This window comes from Balaenoptera acutorostrata, chromosome 12 (assembly GCF_949987535.1).
Source record: "Balaenoptera acutorostrata chromosome 12, mBalAcu1.1, whole genome shotgun sequence".
NCBI classification, from domain to species: Eukaryota; Metazoa; Chordata; class Mammalia; order Artiodactyla; family Balaenopteridae; genus Balaenoptera; species Balaenoptera acutorostrata.
In genome coordinates, this window is record NC_080075.1 from 68,952,339 (window position 1) to 68,965,831 (window position 13,493).

General features: G+C 46.9%; 1 protein-coding gene across 2 annotated transcripts in view; it reads left to right on the forward strand.

Annotated features, from left to right (window-relative positions):
• Nucleotides 1-384: 384 nt before the first annotated feature.
• XDH (xanthine dehydrogenase) overlaps nucleotides 385-13,493 on the forward strand; it is a 62,381-nt gene continuing 49,272 nt past the window's right edge. For both annotated transcript variants that reach the window (XM_007191377.2, XM_007191378.2), the window contains exons 1-4: nucleotides 385-478; nucleotides 6,619-6,676; nucleotides 9,604-9,700; nucleotides 11,010-11,118. In XM_007191377.2, coding sequence (XP_007191439.2) covers nucleotides 437-478; nucleotides 6,619-6,676; nucleotides 9,604-9,700; nucleotides 11,010-11,118 — 306 coding nt within the window. In that variant the 5' untranslated portion in view covers nucleotides 385-436. The remainder of the gene's footprint in view (nucleotides 479-6,618; nucleotides 6,677-9,603; nucleotides 9,701-11,009; nucleotides 11,119-13,493) is intronic.

Consider the following 13,493-nt stretch of genomic DNA (forward strand, 5'->3'; position numbering starts at 1 on the left):
GACAAGTGTAGACGCGGAGGGTGTGAATCATCTCTATTGCCGGGACTGTCACTATGACCATGGCCCTTCCGCCTTCTCCGTCTTCAGCAAGTGGGAAGATGAAGCAGGCTCTGTGAGGGTGGTGCCTAAGACCCACAGTCATCTGGCACCAAGGCACCCTCCTTGCTGATATCTGCCTGTGCCTTCCTCTGTGCTCTTCGACACAGGTGTTGAGGGTGTGATTTGCTGTGTGTGATTGCATTTTCCTTGATTATGTAAACGGGTGGCTTTTGCCAAGAACTCTCCATGCCCCGAAGCTCTGAGCTTGGTCCCTCCCATCAGCTGACTTCATTTCATTTTTTGGGGAGGCGTATTTTTCAAGTTGCAGAGCAGTAATAACTGGCAGTGCCTCTTGGGCATACGGTACCTGGAGTTCAGGGACCCCCAACCCGTGACAATGACAGCAGATGAGTTGGTTTTCTTTGTGAATGGCAAAAAGGTAAGCAGAAGCTGACCTTTTCTCTGGTTTCCCTGATCCCCGGGAGGGATGTGTGTCCTCTGGAAAAGACCTGTTCTTGTTCTCTCTCTTTTGTATTCTCCCTCATTTGTTCGCCTTCTCTCTTTCTCTCTCTTCCTTCAAAGCTGTTGCTACATTTGGGGTAACACTGGGGAAAGAAGACCTTCTCAGGGTTAGAACACAGTCAAGATACTCACAGGGCAAAGGGGTGATGGGGAGGGAAGCGAGAAGAAAGGCGTCTGTGAGTTCCACCCGTGCTCCCTGCAACCTCTTCTCGGTAATAGAGACATTGGCAGGAAGCTGAGAAAGGTGGACAGGGTTCTAGGTGAGGTTGGAGGTCGCCTCCATTTCTGTGTTTAATCAAATGTATCCTAAGACTTGTTGCTTTCTTTACTGAGAAAAGGAGGAGGAAGGTGTTTTCTTGCTAATCTCAGGGTATAAGATGTACACAGCTTTGAGTCTGATATTTCATCGGTGTAAATGTAACAGCTAAGTTGTGTGAGGACGTATACTGACATCTTGTGGCAAGCCACAATTTTTTATTTCTTAAAGGGCACGCTTCTCTCCCCGCGCCCCTCCACCCCACACTTAGTTATACATATAAATATTGCAAACCTCTTACTTTGATAAAAATTGCTCACTTGGATTAACTTCATTGGTGCACAGGGACCTAGGGAAGGTGGGGATGGGATAGGGCAGAGGGCGGTCTTATGAAAAGGGTACCAGTCCTTGCAGTGCTGGAAAGGTGAGAATCTTTGCAAATTTTAATGCAGGTGCAGGGAGAAGAGGGGGCAAGCACATCACAATGTCTCCACCATCCACTTGCTCTCCCTACACGGGTGTTGAGGTGCTTGCGTCTGCTTCAGCTCCCTTGTTGGAAAGGAAAGCGACAGTAAAAGGGTAGCCTTGGTTGCACATTGTGAATGGCCGTGTGCACAGTATGAGTGATTATTATACCCCGTCATAAGAGCAATTTTATTTGTTTTGCAACATTGGCAATTTTGAGTTGAGAAACTGAGTGACTTTGGAGGCAACGTTCAAGAACTAAAATGCATCTAGTGCTTAAATTGTCAGAATATATTTGGGTGACTAGCAGGGGAATTCCATGAGCCATCACAATGTCAGTGCTCCCAGGACTGTTGGATTCAGTTTGAGTGGTATCACTGGGTGGCCCTGGGAACTGGGGTCAGCTGTGCTCTTCCAGGTGCAGAGCTGTCTCTCTGTGCCGACTTCTTTTCAGCATTGGTCTCTGGTAGCAAACTAAGAGGCAGGGCAAATCTTCCTTGTTGGTGGCTGTTAGACTTGCAGCCAAGAATTCCAACGACTTTGTCACATTCAGCAATTACATTGTAGAGATTTAAGAAACAGTCGTTGAATTGGCTTTCTCGACCCATTACTTACACAGTGGCATCTTCATGGCATTTTTCTAAGCAATTTTTATATTGGGTGAGCAAACAGATTCAGTGACTTCCAAGAAAGAGTCTCACTCTAAGGTTTGATTATTTATTAAGCCAACAGTTCACATGTGACGGTGCAAGCTTCTGTTCTTCTTTGGGGACGGTTTGCTATGATGCACCGGATCTAGAAGCGAGCATTTCAAGGTGAATCTGGTTTGGTGAAAATTGTTTCCCCACGTATTTTATTTTCACCTTAGGAGAGCAATTTAAAATTTGTAGTTAGTATCATTACATCAAACCCTACTATCTCTTGAAGCTTCTACTACTACAGGTTTCTGTGATGAATATCAGTGCTTTTAATTTTATAAACACACAGACTTTTGAGAATCTGCTGGAAAGGTGGTGAGGCAATGCAAGGAGAGATGAGGTGAAAGCAGCGCTATAAAAACTAGACCAAGCAAGGGAATTCCCAGTCAAATAAAGACAGCTGTAAGTTTCTTCCCAATTCGATTCCCAAGATATTCTAGATCTTTTGTTACCAGATATTGTGCAAGGAGGTTACCAAAGAAGCTGTTGGTACTTAGTGACTCACTCTTAAATATGAGCTTCCTACTCTCCCTGTTTCAGACCACTGTCCAGGATTCTGTCTTCACTCGCTGTGGTCCTGGAGAGGGTGTAAGATGTAAATGATCAAATACCTCGAGGGCCTTCTGTGGTGGTGACAGGCCTTGGTGACTATGGTTTCCACATCTGATCTAGAGTCAGAGTCGAAGGGAAAGAGCTGCCCAGTGACCCTGATCACCGTAGTGACCGTCCTCGTGGAGGACAGGATTCTTGTTTTTCTCAACAGTCACTCTCTGGTTAGTGGAGATGGTGGCCCCTAGAGGAGTCTGGGAAGATTCGGCATGTAGGGTGCAGCTGAAGGTGTCCAGGAGTGATCCCCACGAGAAGCAGCAGTCAGTGATGAGAAAACACTCACTCAGTCACTCAACCACCCACCTACCCATGTCATCAACATTTACAAGCTCCTCCCAGGCCTGAGCCTATGGGACACATATGCGCTGGAGGAATACAATCTCTAAGACCAGGCACTTACCATTCGGGAGTTTATGAACTAGTTGGCAAAGTGGATTGTGAGTAGGTAAGGTACCATATTCCAAAATGTATTTCCAGATACTCTTCTTAGATATTCTTAGACCACTTTGTATAGTGTTGGCACATAGTAGGTGCCCAATTAATGTGGACAGAATGAATGGATGAATATTAAAGCCCTGAGAAACCCTCTACTGAAGAAATTTAGTTTTCAAACTTTGTACTTTAAAGGTATTTTAAATTTACAAGGAAGTTGCAAGAAGAATAAAAAGAAATATTAAATAGACTAGCCCACATTCAACACCTAACATTTTGCCACATTTGCTTTAACATCCTCTCTTTAAGTATACATACATGTGTGTAGATCTATGCATATAAGTAGATATATAGATATATGAATACATAATTTAATATATATATTTATGCGTGTAATTAATGGGAATAAATACATAAAGTATAAAATTTTCTTTCTGAACCATTGAGGATAAATTTCAGATATCAGGGACTTCCCTCATGGTCCAGTGGTTAAGAATCCTCCTTCCAATGCAGGGGATACAGGTTCAATCCCTGGTCAGGGAACTAAGATCCCACATGCTGCAGGGCAATTAAGCCTGTGCACTCTAGAGCCCGTGCACCACAACTAGAGAGCCCGCTTGCCGCAACTACTGAGCCTGTGTGCTCTGGAGCCCGCGTGCCACAACTAAGACCCAATGCAACCAAGTGAATAAATGAATAAATAAATAAGTATAAAAAATAAATTTCAGATATCATACTTCTCTATCCCTTAAACTAAGAATAAGTGTATTCTTACATAACCACAATCTAATTATAAAAATCAGGAAATCTAGTGTTAATATAATACTAGTCTAATCTATAAACTTTATGCAGAGCGTTATTCCAAGTTTCCCAGTAAAGTCATTTATGGCTTTCACCCCCCAATCCCAGGATCCAGGTTCATGCCTTGTACTTAGTTGTCATATCTCTTTAGTTTCCCTTAATCTGGAACAGCTCCCTAGCTTTCCTTTGTCTTTTGTGACATTGATGTTTATGAAGAGAACAAGACATTATTTTTTAAAATGTCCCTCATTTTGAGCTTGTGCCGTGCTTTCTTCTAATTAGACTCAGAGTCTGCATTTTGGGCAGGATACCAGAGAAATGACATGTCTTTCTTGGTGGATTATATCAGGAAGCACATGTTATCGGTTTTCCCCATTATTTGTGATGTGAACTTTGATCACTCAGTTAAGGTGGTGTCCACCAGTAGTCTTACAATCTCCACTGTAAGATTACTCTTTTCCCTTTATAATTAATGAATAATCTGTGAGAAGATACTTTGGGACTATGTAAATACCTTGATTATCAAACTTTCATCTGCTAGTTGCAGCATCCATCGATAATTCTTGACCAGATCAGTTATTGTGCTGAATTACAAAATGGCCACCCAAAATGGCCACTAGTTGGTATTCTTCTGTCAGGAAGAACTTTCCTTTCTCTCCTACTTGTCTGTTTATTTATTAATGATCGGTTTGGACTTAAGAGTTTCAATTCTATTTAATGGTTTGTAATCCATTATGGCTATTATTTGTTTTGGTGCTTGAGTTTTACCAGAGCAATCTGTTTAACCCAGCATTTCCTAAGCTCACTTCCCCACAGTGTTTTTCTTTTAGAACGCACATTTCCTTTGGGCATCCTGCTGAGCGAGGGTTCTGTGGAGTTTGCTGGGACAAACACTGCAGCCATGCCATGAGAGTGGTATGGTCATTCTCTGAGGAACTCAAGGAAGGTTGGACCACTTGTGGCTGGGGTGATAGGGAAGTGTTTGGGGTCTTCTAATAAGTCAAGATGCAGGTGAAAGAGGAATGGAATGGCCAAAGGCACAGGAGTTAGAAGGTTTAAGTTGTATTATCACTGGAGTATGAAGACCAGCTTGGCAGGGAAGCAGGAGGGGGACAGGCTGAAAATGAAGACTGGGGACACATTGAAAAGGGTCTTGAAAGACAGCCTAAGGAACTTGGATGCTACCTTGAATATGTGGGAGGTCACTGAAGGCACTGAGCAGAGAACTGATGGGATGTGATAAAAGGAGAGCAGCAGGGCAGGAGGAAGGGGAGGCAGGAGCCTCTTAGTAAGCTAAGAGGACCTTATTGCCATCTATGAGAAAGGTAATAAAGATTTTTATTTTGTGCATTTATGATTTCATTTCCAAGAGAAAAGAAACAACTCCTTGTGTGAAATTTGTAACCAGGAAAATTTGAACAAGCTGGACCTGTGGGGTGTAATCATAAAAGAAAATTTATTTCATCTTCCACTTTCCTTTAGACTTTATTCAAGGGTAAATTTTGGTAGTTTCATGACCTTCTGGATTACTCTTAGTGAACAAAAAATCCTATGACCAATTATAAGTTGCCAAACACAGTTTCATTTCAGGACAGAGAGGAGAGGGTAGTGAGAAAGTTCTTATTTATTAGGTGCTGGTGTAGGATGGCTTCCCACTGCTGGGAACCTTCAATTGCAAGTCTCATGACATGGTGCGGGGTGCTGTTTTCTCAGTCTGGCTGTTCTCCCTCAGCCTCCAGTTTTGGGAGGTCCACTCCACACAGACTCTGATGGAGGTCCCATCACCTCCTGTAGTCAGTCTTTCAGGAATGATTTAAACACCTCCAAGCAAGTTCTCTCTCTCACGTATGGCCTGTGCTAGGTCCACGGCACAACAATTTCACATCCTTTGCTCTTCCAAACTCTGGAAGTGCACATCAATCCTTACACTACAATTCTTCCTCAGCTTGTCTGGTAAGACTTTCTCTAGCTTTTAGCTAAGCCAGACCACCATATGCCCTGCTGCATGTGAGCTTTACATGTAGGGCTATAGAAGCCCCTCATGAAGCTGGAGGCGTGAGGCAGATACCTCCTCCTCCTACTTTAGGAAGATGTGAGACTCATAATGCAGGTCTCTCTAAAGAAACTCTTATCACACATTCTCTCCCCTTAATCATCCCGATCACCCAGACCCTTTTAGGCTTGATGATGCATGAGGAGAAGTGAAACAGGTTTTCATAGATTTCCTTTGATGATTTGCATCTGGAACTGGCACCACACCTCGTGGACAACCTTTCTGCCTTACTGAACATTCTGTTCGTGGGCCTTTGGTTTGAGATTTCTCCTCCATTTCTAACCTGTGTTAGTGCTGTTGACTGTGATGACCCAATGCATACCACACTCTGCTATGAGCACGGGCCGGCAGACTGGCCGTCCACCGCCTGAGTCCACCCTCCAGGATGCAAAGCCAGAGGTCTGCATGCCCCCGCTCCCAGCTGTCCCTGGCGTTCACAGATGTGCTCCAGCAGCTGGAAATGAAATGACTTGTTCAATTTGAAGGGAACTTTGCCTTGGTCAGCCCAGCACGGCCGGCGCCGCACCTAAGTGCTCTGTGGTGGGTGCAGAATTTTAGAATTGCAGCGTGTCCGCAGGTACACGATTTGGCTTGCAGCTAATATGCTCATCTTATAGAATTAAGAAAAGCACCTTCGTTTTCGTGATATATGTAGCACATCTCCATTAACTCTACAAATTCTTGGGTGAGACGATGGCTAAGTATACCTCTGATATAGTTTTCTTTGGTGTTTGCTTTTATAGGTGGTGGAGAAAAATGCAGATCCAGAAACAACCCTTTTGGCCTACCTGAGAAGAAAATGTATCCTGACTTTGGAGCCGGGGTGAGGGAGAGGGGGCACTTGGGGACTCATTCTCTGGGCCTTACGCCATTTGCTAGTGACTGGTCTGGAGGCCGTGAAGTGCAGAGGAAAGAGCACTGGGTCAGGGCTCTGGACCCCTGTGTCTTAGTTGCAACTCTGCCACTTGGCAGCTGTGTGACCCTGGGAAGTCATTTGAGCCTGGTGGGTCTGAAATTCTCAGCTGCCGAGTAAGAATATGATTCTTGATGTTCTTCAAGTCTCCTGCATTTAAGGTTCTAGTAATGCCAAGGTTTTATCCTAGGCCTGTAAAACAAGCAGCTCCAAAAGACCCTCCTTAGCTCTGGCAAGCTTCATGGTCATTCCCCTCCCCCCACCCCCAGGAGGAGCAGAGCCTGCCTCAGCAGACCTTTGTTAATACATAAATGGGCTTCCCAGGCAGGGTTTCTTGCTCTGCGAAGGTGGAGGGAAAGTCAGGGGAAAGGGTATTTTTTTGGGAAAAGGATGCCTGAGGTGGGAATTGTGTAGAGGTACCATCCACTGTGGGAAGGGCAGGCACTGGGAAGCATGGGGTGGGGGACTCCTGAGCGGGGTTGGGGTGCTGCTCTGCTCCCAGGGTGGGGAGGACTTCTGTAAGATCCCCCATCCCTTTTCTTCTTTCCTAGTAGGAAAGTATTCTGAGGCTCTGGAGCAAAACCAGCAGTAAAGCTAGAATAGGAGCCAACATTAATGGGCACTGACTACATATGGGTGGAGTTCAAGGTGATTTATGTAGGCTCTCTCACTGATTCACAGCGATCCCTTTAACAGAGGAGGAAGTGAGGCTGGATGTGTTAAGGGACACAACTCTCCCTCGTGTGTTCTGGGCAAATGCTGGCAGACCTGGACTGAAGCCGGGGGCCATGCTCTGAACTTCCCACCCACACTGGAAACTCTCTAGGGGTCTGTTGTGGAATGACACCCATCCTGACCTCTGTCAATAAACCCTGTGGCCCCCAGAGGCAGGGTTGTCTGGTGGCTCCTCGCAGTGACATACTTCGGGACAACAAAGGATCGTTTCAGCACCCACAGAAGCCAGCCTGGAATCCATGGCCTTGCCGCTGGTTCTTTCACCTCCTATCAGATAGCGGCTGGCTCTAGTGTACTTTGCCCTGGATTTTTGACCTGGCGGGGGCAGGTCTGGAGGTTCACAGCGCATGGACCTGATGGCGTTCTTTGTAGACCTGGAGTCACTCAGTGGGATCAGGGGACTGCATGGGACTCCATTTCCAGCCCATCTACCTGGGTGGTCTGGAAAGAGAGGCTCACTCTTAGAGATTGTTGACATCAATTTTAGATTTCTAATACAGTTTTGAAGACCTGACAGCCTCAGAAATTCCTGATCATAGCAGTTGGCTGGTTTAAGGGCCAAATCTCAAATGAAATCCAAACCTGAAAGTTGGCATGTAAATATGAAGTCCTCATGGCTTGCTGTTGCCTGTGTTGAGAGTTGATTTGTGGGAGTTCCAGGCAAGAGAGAAGACCCTAGCCTTGACTTCTACCCTGGCTTCCAGAAGGATGCCCAGGTTAGCAGAAGACCTCTAGACTACTTTGAGCTGCTTCCATTTGTCCTCATGTGCCCCTAGAGTGGTCTAAACTGCTGATCTCATACGTCCAGACTAGTGAAAAGAATAACTTGAGATCTAGAGATCCCTCCCCAGCTGTGCTTTAAAAGAGGCAGCAGCATGGTGGAGGAGGAGTCAGATGGCCGTGTTTGTGCCCTAGCACTCAAGGTAACACAAGTGACTGTCACCTTGCAGGGTGCACATTACATCTTGGGTCTCAGTCTTCCTCCCTTCCTTCCTTCCTTCCTTCCTTCCTTCCTTTCCTTCTTTCTTTCTCTTTCCCTCTTTCTCTTTCTTTCTCTCTCTCTGTCTTCCTTCCTTCCTCCCTCCCTCCCTCTCTCTCTCTTTCTCTCTTTCTTTCTTTCATCAATTCCTGCCCTACCTGCTAACCACATTATTGTGAAGATCAAACGGGTCCATGGGTATAGCTGCTTTCCAAGTAGAAGATGCTTTATCATTGTTAGTTATTAATTTTATCTTGAAATTAGGGAAGTGACCAGGGATAATAGCCTCAGCTCCTTCCATCTTCAGTAGGAAGATAGATGGCCTGGAGGCCTGTGGGCCTGAGGGAAAAGCAGCAGTGGAGCCTGTGTGTCCCAGGGAAAGAGGCCACCATAACCGCTGTTCTCCAGAATAGCCTATTAGTAAGGCACTTTTCAAGCGCAAAGTATCAGAGATTTTGTTTCCCCCAATATATAAGCGGTGGCTCCAATATTGGTTTCTGACCTCAAAAATATCTTCATTTTAATTTCCATTCACATATCCTATGGGATGGATATTCAGAAGCCCCTGGTCCAGCCTTAATTTTGGTCCCTGGACTTCATCAATCCAAAAGGTTCGGCGGGGGGATGAGGGAAGCCGAACTCAGCAAGTCCCATGCTGGCCTGAGTGGCTTCCTTGCACGACCAGCTGGGGTGATGTGAGGTCTGCCCCACATGCCCAGTCTTTGAGGTGCCAGATTTACCTGCCCAGTGAGACCACAGGGTTGGGGGACTGTTAAGACCACACCTAGAAGACCTTGATCCCAAGAAAATCTCCAGGATTAGAGAGCAGTGGAACTCCAGTCCCAGGGGATGACACATGGGTGCTGGTGCCTTTCCTTTTCTGTACAGTGGAACTGGCCTCATTCCCTGCTTCCCCGGGATGCAGGGCAGCCTGTCTGAATGGGAGGCCGTGTGGGTCTGCTGCCTCCCGGCTTGAGGGGCCTGAGCCTGTGTGTGGACGAATGGCTCTTCACTCGAAGCTCAGTCCAGGCATTTCCCAGCAGCCCAACAAAGACTTTTTTTTTTCTCTGAGTTCATATTCTTTAACCCTTGACCATCCAGTGGGGCTGAGAGGGACAAAGCTGGGCTGCGGAGAAGGCGGCTGTGGGGCTTGCACGGTGATGCTTTCCAAGTATGATCGTCTCCAGGACAAGATCATGTATCCTTTGCCTGCTGGCTGCTGGCCTTTGAGGACTATGACGCAGGGGTCAGCTTTTGAGTGAGTGTGCGTGTGTGCGCATATGTGTGTAAGCCCCTGTGTTTCTAAGTAGGCTTTGGTCATGAAGAGGGACATTATAGAATGATGTCTTAGGAAGTATCTTCCTGGCTTATAAATGTGGACAAGATTCTGAACTGCTGAAAAAAATCATCTTTTTAAAATTCAGACTTATATCACATCCCATGAAATCCTTCAGTAGGCCTCCATTGCCCCCAAATTAAAGTCCAATCTTTTTGTTCAACATGTGAGGTCCTTCAAAGGTGAGGTCCCACCTTTCCTCTCCAGTTTTCTTTCTCTTCGTGGGTCCAGCACTCTGTTCATGCAGAAACAATTGTGAACTACCAATGCTCCATGCCCACTCATTTCTTGGTCTTTGCAGAAGCTGTTTCCCGTCTTGAATATCCTTTTCTCAAGGACTTCTCTACCTGGCTAACTCTTACTAGCACTTTAGGACTGGGCAAAATATCACCTCCTCTAGGAAGGCTTCCTTGACCTCCCAAGATTGGGTTAGGTGCCCCTTGTCTCTGCTGGTCCCATGGTGCCCTGTGCATAGCCCTCCTGAAACACTTACTGTAAAATATTTAAATTTCATCTTCACACTGGCTTCTGTTTTCCTGAGTTGAAGGCAAGCTGTTAGAGGACAGAGATTCCATCTTATTCACCTGTTTTTCCTCAGCCCTCGGCAGGGTGCCTGGCACTTGGTTGGCCTTCAGTAACTGATGTTGTCTGTATGAGTGAATGAGCGATGAATAAAGGGATGGATGTGGGGAAGCTATGTCTAAGGGGTTGGTGTCCCATGTCACCTGGGGATTTCCCCTCCCTCTCCCCACAGAGGAATGGGAGAAATGGAGGTGAGTGAAAGCAGAGAAGCAAAAGTGACAGGACGTTCTGAAATTGAAGTGGCTAAGGACGGGCCCTGCAGAGAGAGGAGCACACCTTGGGCCTGGAAACTGCCAGAAGCTTCCTCTTGACTCAGCCTCCAGTGTCGGGCTAAGAGGCAGCTGAAAGAGACCCTGGCTCCCATGCTCCGGCTCAGAGGCCTAGGGCGCACAGATGTCTGACTCCACAGGACGCTGGAGGGGCTCAGGTGCAGAGTCTTGGGTAGAGAGGTGAGGACACCTGTAGAAAAGACAAGAACATAATGTAGTGAAGAGAAGTGACACAGGCATCACAGATCTCCCAGACCCTGCACTCAGGTCTGCTCTGATGACCTGAGTGGTCAATGGAATGACCTTAATCTGGGTTCCAGTCACTTTTCTGCCAATGCCTGCCTGGCCCCCATTTGCTCCTTGCACCATGTTGCCGTGACAACTGTGGAAGGAATCGGAAGTACCAAGACGAGGCTGCATCCTGTGCAGGTAACCAGAGGCTCTTACCAAGGCTGCAGACTTGCTCTGGGTTATTGGGCTGAGTGTCACTGCCCAGGGCAAAGGTGGCATTCTGGCCCAGCAACCTCCCCAGATCCTCGTGGAGGTGAGGGGATGGCTGTGAGGCAGAAAGTGGAGGCACCCGAGCCTGAAGCTCCCTCCTGTGTCTGGGTGAATGGTGACATTGCATGCCCCATGGGAACCAAGAGGTCAACTGGATCTGGGGGCTGGTAAGTCCAGCTGTGTCAGAGCTGGAGGGAGGAGGGGCAGGGGAACTTCCTCACCTTGTGCCCGAGTGTGCTTAGGAAGCCCCCTTGCCGTCTCAGATTGAAGATTCCAAATGCTCTGTGCCCCTTGATAAAAAACCCACCTACTCCCTGCTCCCTCCAATGGTGATTTCATTGCACCTCTCACCTTCCACCCACGGATCATATAGACATGGGTTCATTAAAATGGAGGTTAGCAAGGGCTGAGTCAGAGAACAGAGACATATGGGTGTCTGACCAGTGCTTTCTCCCTGACGGTATCAGGCACCTGAGGATGAAGCGAAATTGGGAACACTTTGGGGAAGAGTGGGCAGTAGTCTGAGGGGTTTGTGGAGAGAGAAAGGATGCTCGTAGACAAGGTGGGATGGAGCCCATGTGGGAGCAGAGCACAGGGGGAAGGAAAAGCCACTGTTCCCGGTGCTTACGTTTAGGGAAACTGAGGCAGGAGGTCCTTAGGAGACTGCATCACGGAAGGTGCCTGAGCCAGGCCCTTTTCTTAATCTTCCCTTGACCGTGTCATTCAGATCCTGCCACCCTTGTGCCCCTTATGCGAGTCTGGAGCCAGGGTCGCCGGTTGAGCAAACTAATTACACTCCCTGGTGGGAGCATCCTGGGCCAGTCATGTGGGGTCAGAGCGGGGTGGGGTGGTATTGCTTCACTTCCGTGTCTTTGCTTCCTAGGCAGGAAAAGGGCAGATTACTAAACTTGTCCAACCTGCAGCAGATGTGAGAAGATTAATGAGGGCTTGTAATTTTCTTTGAAACATAGATGAAAGAAAGAATGAACCGTTTAAACACAGGGATCATATCCATACAATCAGGCGAAAACCCTCTCTTTCCAGTGGTACAGATCCTATTCCTGACGTACTTCTTTTGGCTCCTAATAAGCTGTAGATTCCACTTCCCCTTGTCCATTTATGTTTCTCTCTTGGCTTCTACGACACCACACTTTCCTCATTTTCCTCCTGCCTCCACGCTTGCACCACGTACAGCTCTTCCTCGGCTCAGTCCCTAATTGCTGCAGCACCCTGGGCTCTGGCCTGGGCCGCATCCCTTCTCCACCTTCACACTCTCCCGAGGTGAGTTTAATGCCATCTACATGTGAATGCATCATATTTGTATCTTCAGCTTCGACCTCTCCTCAGAGACCAGACTCCTATTTCCAGCTGCCTACTTGAATCACTAGATGCATGTCTAATCTCAGACTTAACAAAACGCTATTTCCCCGCCCCCAACTTCTTTCTTCCCTGGTCTTCCTCCATCTGAGTCAGTGGCAAAAGCATCCACCCAATTGCTCAAGATAAAAATTTAGGAGTCACCTATGATTCTTTCTCTTATACACCACACCCAATCCATCCAGAAGTAGTAACTACTCTACCTCCAAACTTTACAATGAAATCTTCATTTTTTTTCTCTGTTTCCCCCATTAATGTTTGGTTCAAGTCACTATCCCCTCTTGCCTAGGCCATTTTAGAGTCCTGTTCCCCTGTTTCTTCTCTTGCCCCTACAACTATTTGCTGCCCAGCAGCTAGAGGGATTCTTGAAAAACACAAATTTGATCATATCAAGCCCTGTTGAAATTCCCCTTAAAAGCCTCTCATTATCACACCCAGAATAACAATCCGGATCCCTAACCCTGGCTTATGAAGAGCTGCATCGACTGGCTGCTGCCTGTTCCCCCAGCTGACATCCCTTGTCCCAGGATTCCACCCACCCTGGCCTTTCAGCAGCTCTAGCACATCAGACTTTGGCATTGTCTGTGCTCAGAGGCTTTGCACTTGCTGTTCCCTCTGCCTGGGATACACTCTTCCCTGCTCCAAATTATGTCATTAAGTTCAACTCGAAGGTCACTTTTTCAGAGTAGCTTTTCTAACCACTCCAAATAGACTCTAGTCACGCTGGGTCATGTCCTCTTGTACTAATTCTCTGCATAGCACTGACCTCCACCTCAAATTTTCTTCTCTGTTTTTGTCAGTATTTCCCCTGCTAGGATATGAGCTTCATGAGACCAGGAACCTCATCTCTCTTCTTCACTCTCTGTCCCCAGTGCCTTTACCAATCCTGGTACATGATAGTTTCTCAGTAAATATTTGTCAAATGA